This window comes from Vigna unguiculata, chromosome 6, assembly GCF_004118075.2.
Source record: "Vigna unguiculata cultivar IT97K-499-35 chromosome 6, ASM411807v1, whole genome shotgun sequence".
NCBI lineage: Eukaryota > Viridiplantae > Streptophyta > Magnoliopsida > Fabales > Fabaceae > Vigna > Vigna unguiculata.
The window spans coordinates 11,646,934-11,663,371 of NC_040284.1; the positions used below are offsets into that span (position 1 = coordinate 11,646,934).

A 16,438-nucleotide genomic window follows, 5' to 3' on the forward strand; every position below is an offset into this window, starting at 1 on the left:
ATCACTATAATGACCAATTTATAAACTAAAAATTATTGATAACTAAAATAGTTTCTATTATGAATAAAAATTTGGAATTAGTTTCTAAATTGGTAACTAAAATAGTTTCTATTATGAATTGGTTCTTAATTGATCACTAACATTAACTAACAAGATTTTGACTACCAAAAACATTGATCTCTATTTAAAAAAATAATTTCTAAATTAGTCTCTAATTAAAAAATTAGTCTTAAAACATATTTTTATTATTAAAATTGATCATTATTTAATTTTTTTAGTGTATACTCATTTGTTTGTCATATCATCTTTTCTTACTCTAATTTTTCATGTCCTTACAATATATTTATTTCTTATTTATATTTGAAATATCGATAATAACATGACTATGTTAGGTAGGTATAAGGTTCAATTAGACGAACATAAAAAGAATCATAATATATGCAAAATTGAGAATTTTTATCAAATTTACGATTTCTTTTTAATTTAAGGACCAAAACAGTAAAAATAAATAACTTCATAAATAATATGCATAAAGAAACTAAAATTACAATTTAGCTTAAAAACTTCTAATTTTAATTGCATATTTTACAATTATTATTATTCACAAAATTTACCATGAAAGATTTTGTACACAACATCATTAGATTTTCAATTTTGTCTAATAAGGTAGATAAATTAACAATAATGGTGTTAGAACAACGTTATTTTTAAGAAATTAGTAAGATATTTTGAATGAATCAATAAAATGTAGGGAAAATAAAATAGAATTTTTTTCACAATTAAATAATAAAATATACAAGTAAACTAATTTTTTTAATTTAAAATTTTAAGATCATGACTTTGAAAAGTGACAGAATTTAACATTAAATGGCACAGAGAGTTTGGGACCATAGCTTGAGAGGAAGGTGTAAGGAATATATATTAAATGAATATATTAAATATAATTTTTTATTTTATTTTATATATATACCCCATTCCTCTTGTTTTTGTATTCCACATTCATTTTCCTTCTCTCTCATTTTCCCTCACTTTCTCGCCTCCCAAACGCCCCTCTCTCTGCTCCAATGGCCGACCAGCTCACCGACGACCAGATCGCCGAGTTCAAGGAGGCCTTCAGCCTCTTCGACAAGGATGGCGATGGTCTCTCTCCTCAGATCCCTCTCTGTCTTTTTTCTTTTTTCTCTCTCTTCTCTCTCTTTTTTCCCTCTTTCCCAGATCTGCTTTCCGCAATTCGTTTGTTCTTGGGGGCATGTTTGTGTTTTTTGTGTGTGCAAATTTTGATATTTTTGGTAGATTGGGGGTGGGGGGATTGAATTTGTATGACACTTATACTTGGTGATATAGGGTTCCGGTTTTGTTTGACCTTTTGGATGTTGATGTGGAAATTTTTACGATTCTCGTGGTTTTTTGTTTGTTAATGAAGTTTTGTTTTGTGTGGAGTTATGATTCCGGGTGTGGGTGGATTTGGATCCTGGGATTGGAAATGGATTTTTAGCGATTTTGGATTTTGAACTGGGGTTTGCTTTTTGTTGTTTGTTGCACGTGTGGGAAATCGGAATGGTTTTCGTAGATGTGGAAATTGGTGATGTGGATTGTGATTTGCAAAGTTGAATTGGGAAGGGTGGCAGTTTGTTGTGTTAAATTTGGCGATTTATGTTTTTTGTGGTGTCTGAGAATAGAATGTTAGCTTGTTGGACCGTTTTGGTTGGTGGATCTGTTGGTGTCATCCTATTGGGTTGTTGATGACAAGTCTTGTTTGTGTCTGATTAGAATTAGAATACGGGATTTAGCATTTTAACTTGTGTATGATTGTGCTTATCGTTTTGGGAAAACATCTGTATTTTATATTATGGATCTGTTTTTTCCGTAGGAGTCTTATGTGATATGTAGATTCAGAAATGTGTAAGTTTGTCCTTTGTAAATACTAAGAATACGGGTTTGTTTTGGCAACTGAAGTAAGCAGTGTTAGTGAAGCATGTGCATATTTATGGGATGAACTCGGATATTTGGATCATTTGTTTAGCTAGATATTCTTGTTTGGCTAGATTTTTGGTTTTTAACTATGTATTTCATTCTGTCTAGATTCTATGCATGTTTCTGCTATGAGTGTCTCAGTTGATAGGCAAACCCTACTACCATGGATACTCTTGTCCGAATTGTTAATTAATCATTTCTTTGGAAAATTGTTACCAAATATCTAGGATGTGTATGATACTGTATAATGTTCTTCACTTTCCGTTGTTGTACGTGCTTCAAATTATATTTTTCTTCTGAAACTTTACTTCCAGTATAACGTGATTTGTGTTTTTTATTCCTTCATGTTTTGAAAACTTTGACCTGCATTTCTCTTGTGGGTTTGAATGAGTCATATTTCTGTTGAACAGTTTTGTAATGTGGTTTAGGTTGCATTACCACCAAGGAACTTGGGACTGTAATGCGGTCACTTGGGCAAAACCCAACTGAGGCAGAGCTGCAGGACATGATAAATGAGGTTGATGCTGATGGCAACGGAACCATCGATTTCCCAGAATTCCTGAACCTGATGGCTCGCAAGATGAAAGACACTGATTCAGAGGAGGAGCTTAAGGAAGCATTCCGTGTGTTCGACAAGGATCAGAATGGTTTTATCTCTGCTGCTGAGCTCCGCCATGTTATGACAAATCTGGGGGAGAAGCTGACCGACGAGGAGGTTGATGAGATGATTCGCGAGGCTGATGTTGATGGCGATGGGCAGATCAACTATGAGGAGTTTGTCAAAGTGATGATGGCCAAGTGAGGACAAATCAACCATAACCAAAATTTGAAAAGCATACAAGAGGGATAGGGCAGATAAGTTTTGTTGGGAATTCTATTTCCACTAGGTCCATCTTCATTTGGGATTATTAGCTTTTGTTAGTTGAGTGTCTATTTTCTTGTTTGCTTTAATTGGTACTACTGCTCCTTAGTATCCTTACTTGTTTCCTCTGTCCCTCGTTTCTTAGTATCCTACTTGTTTGCTCTATCCCTTGTTTTAGTAGCTTCCTTTAGCTGTGTCTCACCATGCTTTGTTACTCCATTTTCATCTTTTTTTGGCTATTATTATGAAACCTAGAACAATTGGATGCAGTTTGTGTTTTTTACATGTGGGTGGCTAATGCTGTTAATATTTATATCTTCTGCCATGTTATTGTTTCTATGATCTTTTCAATTCAATGAAATCTGCTTTCAGTTTAAATTGCAAAATGTGGCACTGCCTTCTTTCTCCGAGTTTTAAGTTACTGATGCAGTTACAGAACTATTGTCTGAGCTGTGGAGACTATATATATGTATATATATATATATATATATATATATATATATATATATATATATATATATATTAATCTCCAATGCCTGAGCGAAAAACATTATTTTTATGAAGTAGCTTTAGTACAGGAAAATATATTTTAAAAATTGAAGTTCACAGTAAGTGTTTTAATGATAAACAAGGTAGAAATTGACAGTTTTCATCTTTTTTTTTAAGAGACTGGCATGAGTGTGGAGAGAAAGGAGGAGAGGACACGTGAAGGAAATAGGGACTCTATTTCTAGTTCTGTTTTAATATTTTATTTTGGCAAAAACTTTTCGTTTTTTAGTAAATATCAAGTGTTTTTTCAGAAAAATATTTGTTTTTGGGATACATGATACCTTAACTCATGTTCATATCACATGCAAATCTCAAATTTCAAACATTTACTTAATGATTATAAATGGTGCGTTGAATAAGGCTTTGTCTTTAGTGAGGCATTGTTCAGTGAACCTTGACATCATCACTTTTACAGAGGTCCTAACTTTTATAAAATAAAATTCAATGTTTTGCTCAGATCTCGTTCCTGTTAGCCAATTAATTGGAGCAAAAGGGACATTGCTTTGCTTTCATCAAAATTTCAACCATTTGTTTTATCAGTTTTATCTAAATTGCAAATAAAAATTAATTCATCATATAACTTATGTCTTTTACTGTTTTGTGTCATTACTCATGACCATAAGTAAACGGATACATACAAATACTAAAAAATTCTGTGACGCTTTTAGCCCTTTTCTTTGTAATCCGTCGAGAGTTTAAATACTCACTACAACTTACAAGTCATCTTAGTAGATATTTTTTTCGCCGTGTATGAGTTATTTTCTGGTAGCATTAAAAATACATCATCAAATATTTTAAAACAACACAGAGGAGAGAAACTAAATTGGATTGTAATGACTTGTGCCTCTTTTTCATTTTGCGTTCTCTTTGAACTTTTTTTAGTCCCGTCACAGTAACTAGCAAATAATTGGGGATCTGGCCTGAAGGAATAAAGGTGGCAACATGGGTTGTTTAAAGCTTGTGGGCGGTGAAAAGTGGTCAAAAGAAAAACAAATATCTAGAATGAAAACAAAACAATTCCTTACAAAAATTAAAGAACGCGAATAAAGTGGATTGCATCTCATATATTTTGGTACCGACTTAGGAAGCAAAAGGAGTTAGCATCTGGTGTAAATGATAGCCACACAGAATCTAAGTGTTTTGATTTGATTGATAGACTAGTTCAATCAACAGAATTTTTTTCTAAAATTGAAAGCCGAGTAAAATAGGATCCGATATAATATTCAACACTTGGAGTCTTCGATTAATAAAATTTGACTGGTTAATTTGACAATTCTATATAATTAATATGGACAAAAAAGTTTCCCCAATGTCATAGAATTTGACTGGTTAATTTTGATCAATCTTTTCTTAACGTGTAATTAAGTAAATTTAATTATTTCGTCTTTTTTTAAAATGTTAAATAAATGTCACTTCAAGATCGGTGAGAATTATTTTAAGTGTTTCTCTGTGCTTTTATATTTTCTTTCTACATTTTTTTCTTACATGTTTCTTATCTTAAAAATGATTTTGGACCAGTTCTTTCATTTCTTTTACATATCCTACAAAAAAAAAAAAAAACTAGTTTTCAAAGGTAATTAATTACTAAGTAGAGTAGAACACATGGTCTATTCAAAATGAATTTGGATAGAGTTAATCAACTCAAGTCATTTCTCTACAAATTCAATATAAATTTTACCAAAATAACACTTATAAGAATTTATAGTAAGGTTGAAAGGATGAAAAAACAATAATAGGGGAATTGCAAAAGACAATACAAAGATAACGATATATAAGAGAGGTTGATTTTCCGGCCCTTTCATAGTTATATTTTTTATGATTATCATTTATCTAATTTCTAAATAGATATTGAATTAACTAAACAAACATAAATTAATTATTTAAGACTCTCATTCGTTCTAAAATGTATAAGAGTGAGATTCTAATTATATTTTGATAAGTGCATTTTATACACCATACATAATTCAATCCTAGTTTTATTGAATAATAATTGTGTTTAAATATATTCTTTTAACAAGGATTTATTAAAATGAATTTTAAATGAAAATATATGCTAAAATCAACTTTTTAAGTCTTGTACAAATGATATGCACCTAGAAGTGTCCAATTAGAGAGTTAAGTTTTATGAAATTTGTCTAAACGACTTGATAAATTATGTGTTAAATTTTAATGATATTATATAACTACATAGATTTTTTTGTGAGCAAGTGCTTTATGTAGCTGAAGTGAAATCAAACTCATAAGTTGTTTATAGATGATCCAATTTTGAATTATTTAATGTTTTATGTATAATACAAACATGATTGAATTGGAGATTTCCTAATGATAAAGAGAAGCTAAGATCCTAAGCTTAATTCAAAGTGAGTTGGAAGACTAAAAAAGATAATTCAAGAGAAAAAAAAAAAAAGAATGTTAAACACATTTAATATATGCTTTGCCATAATCATCTGATTCAGGAAGTGTCTAATGTTTGTATTATCTTATAGATGAACTTATGATGAGTATGTTTTATGTAATTCATATTTGACTTAATTCCATCTTTCTTGAAATTTAATTGTCTTTAAATATGTTTTAATTGGAATTTGTCTGAATGGGGTAAAATAAGTTTTGAATATAATTGTGTGCTAAAATCAACTTGTTAAGCCTTGTTAGAGGATAATTGATGAGTGCGTTTTCATGACTCACTAAGCTTAGCTTTCTTAGTTGATTATTGTACTTAAATTTGTTGTTTAGACTAAGATGTGTTCCAAGAAGGTAAAATAAGCTTTCATGAATGTTAAGATAATCTTTCTAAAGTTTTGGAAAGTTGTGTCGAAATCAATCTTATTCTTCATTTAAAAGAATTTCACTTTATGGTAGAAGAGAGTTGGATTTTTGTACATATCATTTTTAAAAAGGTATTATTGAGGTTGATCCAACCAAAATTGATGTTATTACTCAATTGTCTTACCTCTCTTATGTAAAATAAGTTCGTTTTTTTCTTGGCTACACAGGTTTTCATAGGTAGTTCATAAAAATTTTCAGAAAACTTCTTTCCAATCTGCCGCAAAAGGACGATACATTTGATTTTGGGGAGTAGTGCAGGAAAGTTTTTCACGATTACCGCCACCCATATATAATCCAGTTACCAGATTGGATACAAACTTTTGAACTTGTGTGTGATGCGTCCAACTATACTGTGAGAGCTGTTTTGATGTAGAAAATTGACAAGTTGTCCCATGTATCTCTATGCATCTAGAACTCTTGATACAACTCACGTCAACTATATAACTACTAAAAATGAGCTGTTAGTTCCAAACAATTCAAAAAAAAAAAAAATCCTGCAAATTTATCTAGATTCCTTTTCGTTCTTATTTCCATAACTTTTGACCTTATCATTGCACGAAGTTTTCTTGGATTAGTGCTCAAACTCAAAAAACAATGCTTTAAACATTTATCTTTATTCCTATCTGTTCTTATTTCTATAACTTTTGATCTTATAATTGCACTAAGCTCACCCTCAATATCCAGAATTAGTATGCTGAATATAATTTGAACTGGCAAGGCAAACAACAATGTTCTATCTGAGGCCTCCTGTGTTGAGTCAATAGATATCTACACCAGAATGACAAAACTCTCCATTAAAAAAAAAAAAATCAGTTTTAGGCATCAAGGTCAGACTTGAATATAGGAGAGAAAAATATAGTACAAACACAAACATGTTCTACAATCCACAAATAAAGTCCAAAGTTTAACAAGATTTCTTTTGTAGTTTAGAGGGAAAGCTTTTGGAAAAAATAAAAGGAATTATTACCAAAAATAGAACGAATTCCCAAATGAATAAATAATATATGTACTGATAATGTGCATTTTATTACAATATCATTCATCATAAACCATCATCTATAATAAGTGCTGACTTTCATAATAACTATATTAAAAGTCACATCGAAGAAACTTTGATTTTGTTCAAAGTCATTTCAGTGCGTGTTTGCTTATTTCGCCAAAATTTGGTAGTAACCAAACAATAAAACACATGTTCATGGTGACAAACTGCACTAGAAAACATAATAAACAAACGTTTCTTTTGTTATTTCATCTTTTCTGGAAAACTATCTCTATAGAGCACACTAATTCTCATATCTTGATTTTTTTTCCCTAAACACTTACAGACAGATATCAACGTAATCTAATACAATATTGCAGTTCAGAACTGCTAACAATACCTATCTTACCTAGTTTCAGCTTTTTTGCTAGTCACCTTTCAATAACTTAACTGCTTAACAATTACCCTAATACACACAGATAACCATTATACAAAAAGGTAACTAACTTTCAGATTTTCATTGGCTTCCAATATTTCCTGATAGCGTTTCCAACCAAAGCTAAAGCTTATGAACATCAAACCTTTGCTGCGTATGTACCCTATAGTTAGTTAATGATAGATATAGAGCAAACCCTCCTTTTACCAGAGAAAATGCAAAGCAGTGGCAACAGCAATGACCATTGCAGTGCTATAATGCTGGACATGTCCTCATCAAATCAAGAACATGAATAGCCAGAATACTCCATTGCAGATGTCAGAAAGGGGAAGAGTTATGTCTTTGAAGTTGATATTTTGGTTCAGGCAATGGATCGGGAGTAAACCTTTCTTCAAATTCCTATTAAAGGGGAAATCCAAAATATGAAATCAGATTCATATTGTAGCAAAAATATTGAAATTATCTAGTAACAATTGACAGAGAATGGTAGCTCTCTAATTTGAAATCATAAAATAATGCATTAAAAATCATCATGCTTAGAATAGTATACAATGTTCTTGGCATAAAATCAACAATAACAGCTATAAATCAGTAAAATAAATTTGTAAAAGAAAATTAAATTTCTTTGAGAAACAAAGGGATATTTTGACAGCCAGAAGTTAATGGAAACGCACAACACTACCAACCAAAGTTAGGCGTGCAATGAATCTGTACAAAACCATCATCCATAGTGAAAAGAAGATTGCTAGTGTGAGAGAGAAAAATGGCATGAAATATTGAAATTTGAGTAACTTTCTTCAAAGAAAAAATAGGAATATTTAGCAGCTATAAAGAAAAGGATGAACACATGAATACCGCGGTGTCCATAACTAACATAAAGCTGAAATCTAAGGCTGTAGCTTAAGAAAAGCCCAACCTCCTTCCTGAAATGTAACATCTCTTTGATGCTTATTGGCATGTACCCAATCCTGATCTTGGGCTTTCAGCAAATTACTCCTTAACTCATCTCACAATTCATCTCATTGCTGCACTAGCTAATTTACTTCCTCAACCTTGGTAGAAATGGTAGTTCCCTTCAATAGTATTGGAGACTCATGATCATATTAGCCTTGGAAGGAGTCATCTTGGTAGAGGCACTGTAATTTGTATTACCAAAAATCTGCCCAACATAACCATTATGGCTATTGCTTTGGCTTAGTTCCTGTCAAACATCTCATATAAGTCTCCAAACAGTGGTAAACTACTTTAGTTTACCCATCAGTTTGAGGATGATAAGTTGAGTTATATTTCAGCTGTGTTCCTGCTCCTTAAACAACTCCTTCTTGAATCTGCTTTAGAAAACTTGATCCCAGTCTACAACTACAGAGGCAGGGAAACCATGCAGTCAAACTATTTCTTTGAGAAAAACAGAATCCATTTTGCTAGCTGTTCAGGGATGGCTCAATACTATGAAATGTGAGAATCTGGTCAGCCTATCCACATTGGGTTGGGAGAGGTAAGAGTTGTAAAAGCCCTTCTTGAGTTAGTGTTTCATGCTTTTCCTGGTAAATTTCACATTCTGCCAAGTAATCCCTGATATCCTCTTCATGCCTTTCCAATACAACACACCTGCGAGTGTCTTGCATGTTCAGAAAAACCCTGAATGCCCCCCTGTTGGTGAATGTGTCTGGCAAAAGTTTATGGCTTCCAGGGAATTTCTTTGGTAGGAGTATCCTTCGCTTGTAATACAATCGTCTCCCCTTCATATGATATTCTCCATGCGATTGAGGTATGTGAGCTAGCAAAACACAAATCTGTACCTTTGCCTATGAGTAATAAAATCAGTACCTCTCCTTTTCATCTTGTTCATACAGATGTGTGGGGTCCTTCTAATGTTCTTAATATTTCAGGGGCTAAATGGTTTTTCACCTTTATTGATGATTGTACAAGGATAACAAGGCATTTTCTCCTTAATCTATGAATCCTCATGTGTTTACACACTCCAACAAAATGAAATTGCTAAACAAAAAAATGGGCACTTACTATATAATAAACTAGAGCGCTCCTTTTCCAAAACAAGGTTCCAAAAGAATTTTTGGTGAGAATCCATACTTCCAATTATTTAATTATACCTTCTCCTGCTTTGTCATTAAAATGTTCAATGGAAGTTCTCCACACATTCTATCCACATATAACTCATACACTTAGCCTTCAGCCTACAATACTTGGGTATGTATCATTTGTACATATTCACAAACAGCAAAGGGAAAAAACTAGACCCAAGGGTTGTTAAATGCGTTTTCATAGGTTACTCTATCATACAAAAAGGTTATAAATGCTTTCATCCTCCTTTTAAAAAATTTGTGTGGATGTCACCTTTAATGAGCAATTTAACTATTTTAACCATCCTCACCTTTAGGGAGATAGTTTAAGATAGGAAGATGATGAGTCTTTTATATTCCCAAATTTGTCTTTTGGATCAGAAAATGAACAAAAATAATTGAAAGGGTAATATAACTAATGCTGAAGCTGAGAGGGAAAGAGTAGCGATGAATTGAAATCCTAAATCTGCAAGTCAAAAGTCTGAATCTGCTGGACCTGATATTAGATATGATGATACAAAATTTGGAAAAAATACGGTGTACACAGGAAGAGGAAAGGTCATTCCAAGATCTACTCATGTTCAAGAGTTCAACCCTATATCATTATATGAGGTAAATATGTTTGACCCTATAAATACTGACTCTACTAACTATGATGAACTTCTTTCTGTAAAACCAATTGCACAGGTGGACTTGAATTTAAATCTCCCAATTGCTCTTAAAAAGGAACGAGAGCTTGAACTAAACCACCTTACCCTTTAGCAAACTATCTACCTTTAAAAAATTCTCACCTACCCATAGAACCTTTCTCACATGCCTAAATACCACAACTATACCTACTGTATCTAAGGCATTAATTAACAAAAAATGGAAACAAGCCATGGATTTGGAAATGGAGGCATTGGAGATGAATAGTACTAGAACACTAGCCACTCTACCACCTGAAAAAAAACACGTTAGGTGCAAGTGGGTTTACATAGTAAAATATAAGGTTGATGGGACTATTGGGAGGTATAAGGTAGCCTGGTGGCCGAAGGGTTCACTCAAACTTATGGAGTGGATTACTTGGAGACCTTTGCACCGGTTGCAAAAATGAACATGATTAGAGTAATTTTGTCTTTGGTAGCAAATCATGATTGGAACTTGCAGCAATTTGATGTAAAAGAATGCATACCTACATGGGAGTCTTGAAGAAATAAATATGGAGTTACCACCTGGGTATATAGGGTAGATTAAGGCTAACCCAGTTTGTAAGCTGAGAAAAGCACAATAGGGGTTGAAACAGTCACCCAGTGCATGGTTTGGAAGATTCACTAAAGTCATGATAAGCCTTAAATATAAACAAAGCCAAGGGGACCGCATTATATTTGTCAAGCATCCTGGGGTAGTAACAATTCTGGCTTATGTGGATGATATGAGGTTGAGCTAAAGCCTCGCCAAAGAGTTTGAAATCAAGACTATTTTTGGGAACTGAAGTATAGCCCATTCCAAGAAAGGGACCTTCGTATCTCAGGAAAAATAGATTATTGACGCGCTACCGAAAACAGGTAAAGTAGCCTGCAAACCAGCAAGTAAATCTGTTGATCCAAAGACAAAGTTGGGAAGTGAGAACCACGAAGTAAATGTGAATAAAGAAATGTATCATAGACTTGTGTTTGTTCTTAACTCTGTTTGTTCTTAAGTCTGCAATCTTCTTCCTCTATTCACTAAGCAATTCCTTTATTTCTCTCATGTCTAGTAGTATGCTTATTTTACCATAATCATGTCTGTTCTCAAGTTTGCAATCTTCTTCCTCTGTTCTAGCCCATTTCTCCAACGCACTCATTCTACTTTCCATTATGCTACTTTGGGATCTGACAAGTTAGACCACTTGTCACGTGCCTCCTCAAAGATTAAAGAACAAGATAGAGAAAAATGTAGACTAAGACCATTTTTCTGTACTATTTCAGCAATTGTCAACTCTAAATATAAACATCAACTTACAAAAGAAATCTCTTCCTTTCACACAAGGCATTGCCTGTCACAACAACTAAAACTCTTCGTACATCAACATCCCATTGCGACCAAATTTTTTTGTACAATCATACATAAAGTATTTTGCAATAATGGTTTCACAATGAATAATAGAAAATGTAACCTCAACTATTAGACTAATATTATCATCTACAACAGGTAAAGGGTAAAGACACATGCACAGATTCTAGTGAAATTAGTCACAATCAGATCGCCTTTGGAAGCGTTTGCCGGTAACCAAAGCGTCACGACTCAACAAAAAGGAAGGAGTGACGCTGACTGATTTGATACTACACCACTGCTCAAAATACCAGGGGATCCTTTTTATTACATAAGTGGATTCCTGACTTCTTTATTTATCATGAGATAAGGAAGCAGTTTTGTGAATACTATAAGTGGATTTAAGCTTAAGGTGCTAATACAAAACAGAGCACAAGAGGTTCTTACCCACATATAGCAAACAACTGAACAAGTGTTTCAATATTATACCAAAAGTATTATAAGCAAAAAGAAAGTATGTGCATATCAGTATAAGATAAAATTGTACATTCTTTAACGTAGTACACAATGATTTATATTTTTGTAATTATATAAATTGTATATATTTAAGAGGCTTAGTAACTTAAGTATGATCCACTAGAAGTCATTATATTGCTGTGAAGAATTTCATGTTTCTGCCTTTTCAGTGTAATAAGTTAACAACTCACTTAGCTTGGTATTAAAGTAACATTTCACCCTCAACCTGGTTACCTGGGAGGTTCAAATTCCAATTTATTGAAATGAAAGATACTTTAACACTCAGAAATAACTGACAGCAAGGTTATCAATGGAAGACGGCCTAAATTCTACCATATAAACACACCATTGTCTACAGTGAGCCTCCCTTCATAGATTGCCCAGGATGAAGGGGTTGAAAAACGCAATGCTATAGCATTGTTGCGGCACTATAATGGCTATTTAACAACACTAACTGAAAGTACAGAAGATCATGTATTCATATCTCGAATATCATTATATACTCAATTAAAATTTAAATATTAGAATTTTGACAAATCTGCAAGTTCCCATTTCCCCAAGGATGATAAAATCCAGTACAAGGCCACCAAATAGTCTCTTAGTTGCAAAACACATTCAATCCACACAACACATCCTAAACTTTTCAATTAATCACAAGAAACAACAAATAAACTCAATAGATTTACTAATAAAAGAAAATACAAACATCTATACAACAAATACAAGGAACGTTGAGTGAAACAAAAAATAAAAAACAAAACGTGAATGGGGTTTGATACCTTCTCTTTCTTTAGCTTTACATTTTCTTCTTCGAGACGGGAAACCTTGCCAACCAGTTCATTATGGTAAGCCTGAACCATGAAAGGTTGATATCGTCGAAACTAACATTTTCAACATGTAAAAGAATGTATTCAATTCACCAAAGCAAAATTTGTAGCACATGTTAGACCTGTTTACGAGCTCGTGACCGAGCAGCAGATTCCCTATTCTTGATCTTCCTCCTCAACCTCCTCTCCAGGGTTTTCTCATATGCATCAGGAGCATCCCTTTTCCTGCCCGGTCTCGTGTCTGATAAACTCCCAATAGAAGGGGATGATGACAACCCCGTTTTCTGCTGGAAACCTTGAGCTGCTGAGAAATCCATTGTATCCAACCCCACAGCTGGACTGATAGAAGCTTCAGCAAAAAGCCCTGCTTGCACCAAGAAATCTTCCAAGGTTGTCTCACCAAAAGTCATTTCTCCCTCCTGAGTTTTCACTTCCCCTCCATATCTTTTCTTCTGCCCTTGCTGAATTTCCCTCCACACATCATCCACCGTCTTCCCACTCAAAGCACGAGCCAGCGTAAGGCTGGCCTGCCGCTGAAGCGAGGAAGAGGACGACATGTTCTCACTATCCGCACCTATCACCGAAGACTTACTTGCTTCAGCAGTCCACACATTTTGAAGAAGCTCGTCAAGGTTCATGCTCCCCAATGGCTTCCCTAAGTCCCCTAATTGACTATTAACCTCATCAAGAGTAAGATTATACCATGAGCCTTGCCTAGACAAAGATGAAGACTGTAAATGAGACTGTTGCCCATTACCTTGAGATCCCATTGTCTGAATCCCCATTCAAACTCAAACCTGTAAGTTGTAACCACAAAGCAACAATCAAATAAATAAATAACGAAAACATTAACCATTGCACTTGGATCCTATCTCACTTACATCCCAATCAAAAACATCTCACCAAAGCTTTTCCCTAAACAAATTTCCAAACTTTTTCAAAATCCCATCAGTCCACCCTATCTGGGGTCCCCAGAAAGACACCATCACAGCAAGAGAGTCGGGATTTCAACCAAAGGAACAATAAAGACTCAAACTTTATAATTCAAAAATGATGATCAACCCCACTTGATCAAAAACCATCACACAAGATCACAGCAAAAGGACAGCATCAACAAAATAGACTTTTACCTGAAAATAGGACAAGAGAAAGAGAAAATGATCTGAAAGAACACGTAGAAAGACCCTATGAGTTCGGGGTTGGCAAGTGGAGAGGGAAACACATCATTTGGTGGGGGTAAATCAGAGTGAAAATGGGAACAATTTGAGAAGAAAAGTGAAAGGAAAAAAAGGGTAGTTGGTGTAAACTCAAGTTGTGATGTAATGTGGGAGTGATTCGGAATTTTGTGGAAATATGTTGGCAAGTGGCAAACATTGATAGGTTCGTATAGGGCTTCGTATTGGGAACCATCCTCGTCTTCTTTTGCCTCGTTCACACTACGTTGGTTAATGAATTATTTTGAATCATTTTCTTTTTATCCCAAATTATATTTTAATAAAATATAAAAGGTTTAAATAATGATTTGATGAGTTAAAAAAAATAAAAAAAATAGATGTGATATGATATGAATTTGACATGGAATTTTTTATAAGTAAAAAAATTAATTTTTTTAATTAAAAAGTTTAGAAAATTAAAAAGAAAAATTATAAAAAATCACGTGATAGTTACTGTTCACACTCCGTTAATTATTTGAATGGTGTTAGCGAAAAGGACCAAGTTAAATATAATTGATGAATATTATGATCAAATTGAAAACAAAATAAAAAGTATGACCAAATTAAAAAAACTGAACGAATACTAGTACCAAATCATTATTTAAACCAATATAAAAGTTAAAAAAATCATTTAAAATTGTTTTTTACATGTGATTTTTACTCTTTTTGATCAATTTTTGGAAATAGTCTTTTTGAATGGTTTTTTTATCACATATATAACTAGTAGAAGAAATATAATAACTTGTCCGTGTATTGTAACGTCCTAATTAAATAGATAAAATCACTTTAATAAAACGCCACATATATATAAATATCCAGAGAGTACGGAAATTTGGGATATGACGTACACGGTACCCCAAACATATTCATAACCAAAGGAAGAGGCTCCACATGGCCTAAAACAAGGTACAGAGTCTCGTCAAGAGCGAGAGAAACTTAAACTACTAAAACTCCAATAGCGGTGGGCTCCCAAAGTGAGCCCGATACTCGTCCAAGATTCATCAAGCTGTGACATCTAGGGATGGCAAAGCGGGCCAACCCGGCCCGTTTTGGCCCACCCCCCGTTTTGGCCCGCGAAATGCGGGCTAGGTTGGCCCGCCCCGTAGGTTGAAATCGGGTTCGTTTATATGGCCCGCCCCACCCCACTGCATGGCCTGCGGCCCGCGGGCTGGCCTGCGTATTTAAACAAACATAAATCAATTCCTGCCAACTAATCATGTAATACTACATATCTGTTACAAGAGCTAATAAGCAATGCTGATAACAAATATAATTCCCTGCCAACATAAACAAAATACAACCACATTATTCCAAATCAAAGCAATAAAATCCTTAAACAAAATACAACCAAATTAAACCAAATCAAAGCTCATAATCTTTAAGTTCAACCAACAAATTCAAAGCTCCTAATTAACAAAATACACAAGCTCATAATCCTTAAGTTCAACAAACAAATTTAAAGTTCCTAATTAACAAAATACACAACTAAATATGGAAATCATTCTTCATCTTCCATGTTAATAACATTGGATGCAACTTTGGATAAACCTTCATGTAGCACATTTTGGAAATTAATATCTTCTCCCTCTTCTGCATACATTCAAACAAGACAATAAGTATCTGATATTGAATAAAAACAATAGATTGAAAAAATACAATAACAAAAATAATTACCCTCAACAAATCCATGCTTTCAACTAGAACTACAAATAATTGCTTCCACATTCTCAGGAAAAAGGCAATTCCTATATTTGTTAAGGATCCGAGATCCAATATTAAATGAAGATTCAGATGCCATAGTGGTTATTGGAATGCTTAATACATCTCTAGCCATTAAAGATAGATCAGAAAATCTTAGACTATTATTTTTCCACCATTGTAAGACATCCATTTGCTCCAAAAAGTCAAATTCTAAAGTGGGTTCATCCAAATATATGTCAAGTTGTGTCCTTCCAGGTTTATTAGTTACTTGTTGTTTACACTCTTTCAAGTCCTATCATAATATTTGAAATTAGTCAAATGCATAACATAATGAACAATTGCAACAAAAATAAAATTAAGTGAACTAAAAAGAATTATTCAAACAACTTACATCAAAAAGGGTATCAATGTGTGAGGATGAGGATGAGGATTGTGCATGTTTGCGCTTTTGAACATTTGA

At 33.5% G+C, this 16,438-nt stretch overlaps 2 protein-coding genes across 2 annotated transcripts; one reads left to right on the forward strand and one right to left on the reverse strand.

Annotated features, from left to right (window-relative positions):
- Window positions 1–975: 975 nt before the first annotated feature.
- On the forward strand, window positions 976–3,173 carry LOC114188150 (calmodulin). Its single transcript, XM_028076696.1, has 2 exons — window positions 976–1,140; window positions 2,403–3,173. The coding sequence occupies exons 1-2, from the start codon at window positions 1,065–1,067 to the stop codon at window positions 2,774–2,776; spliced, it is 450 nt and encodes a 149-aa protein (XP_027932497.1). The 5' UTR covers window positions 976–1,064; the 3' UTR covers window positions 2,777–3,173.
- Window positions 3,174–7,426: 4,253 nt separating this feature from the next.
- Window positions 7,427–14,415, reverse strand: LOC114188149 (ABSCISIC ACID-INSENSITIVE 5-like protein 2). Its single transcript, XM_028076695.1, has 4 exons — window positions 14,194–14,415; window positions 13,186–13,860; window positions 13,016–13,087; window positions 7,427–8,025 (listed from the first exon to the last, which is right to left on the reverse strand). The coding sequence occupies exons 2-4, from the start codon at window positions 13,846–13,848 to the stop codon at window positions 7,945–7,947; spliced, it is 816 nt and encodes a 271-aa protein (XP_027932496.1). The 5' UTR covers window positions 13,849–13,860; window positions 14,194–14,415; the 3' UTR covers window positions 7,427–7,944.
- Between the last annotated feature and the right edge of the window lie 2,023 nt (window positions 14,416–16,438).

What these genes read in the sequence shown, in the direction of transcription:
- LOC114188150 (XM_028076696.1), top strand. Translation starts at nt 1,065, where the DNA reads ATGGCCGACCAGCTCACCGACGACCAGATCGCCGAGTTCAAGGAGGCC. An exon ending in CTTCGACAAGGATGGCGATG is followed by an intron (nt 1,141 to 2,402) that starts GTCTCTCTCCTC and finishes AATGTGGTTTAG; the next exon opens with GTTGCATTACCACCAAGGAA.
- LOC114188149 (XM_028076695.1), bottom strand. Translation starts at nt 13,848, where the DNA reads ATGGGGATTCAGACAATGGGATCTCAAGGTAATGGGCAACAGTCTCAT. An exon ending in GGTCACGAGCTCGTAAACAG is followed by an intron (nt 13,088 to 13,185) that starts GTCTAACATGTG and finishes TTCATGGTTCAG; the next exon opens with GCTTACCATAATGAACTGGT. An exon ending in TAAAGCTAAAGAAAGAGAAG is followed by an intron (nt 8,026 to 13,015) that starts GTATCAAACCCC and finishes CCCCTTTAATAG; the next exon opens with GAATTTGAAGAAAGGTTTAC.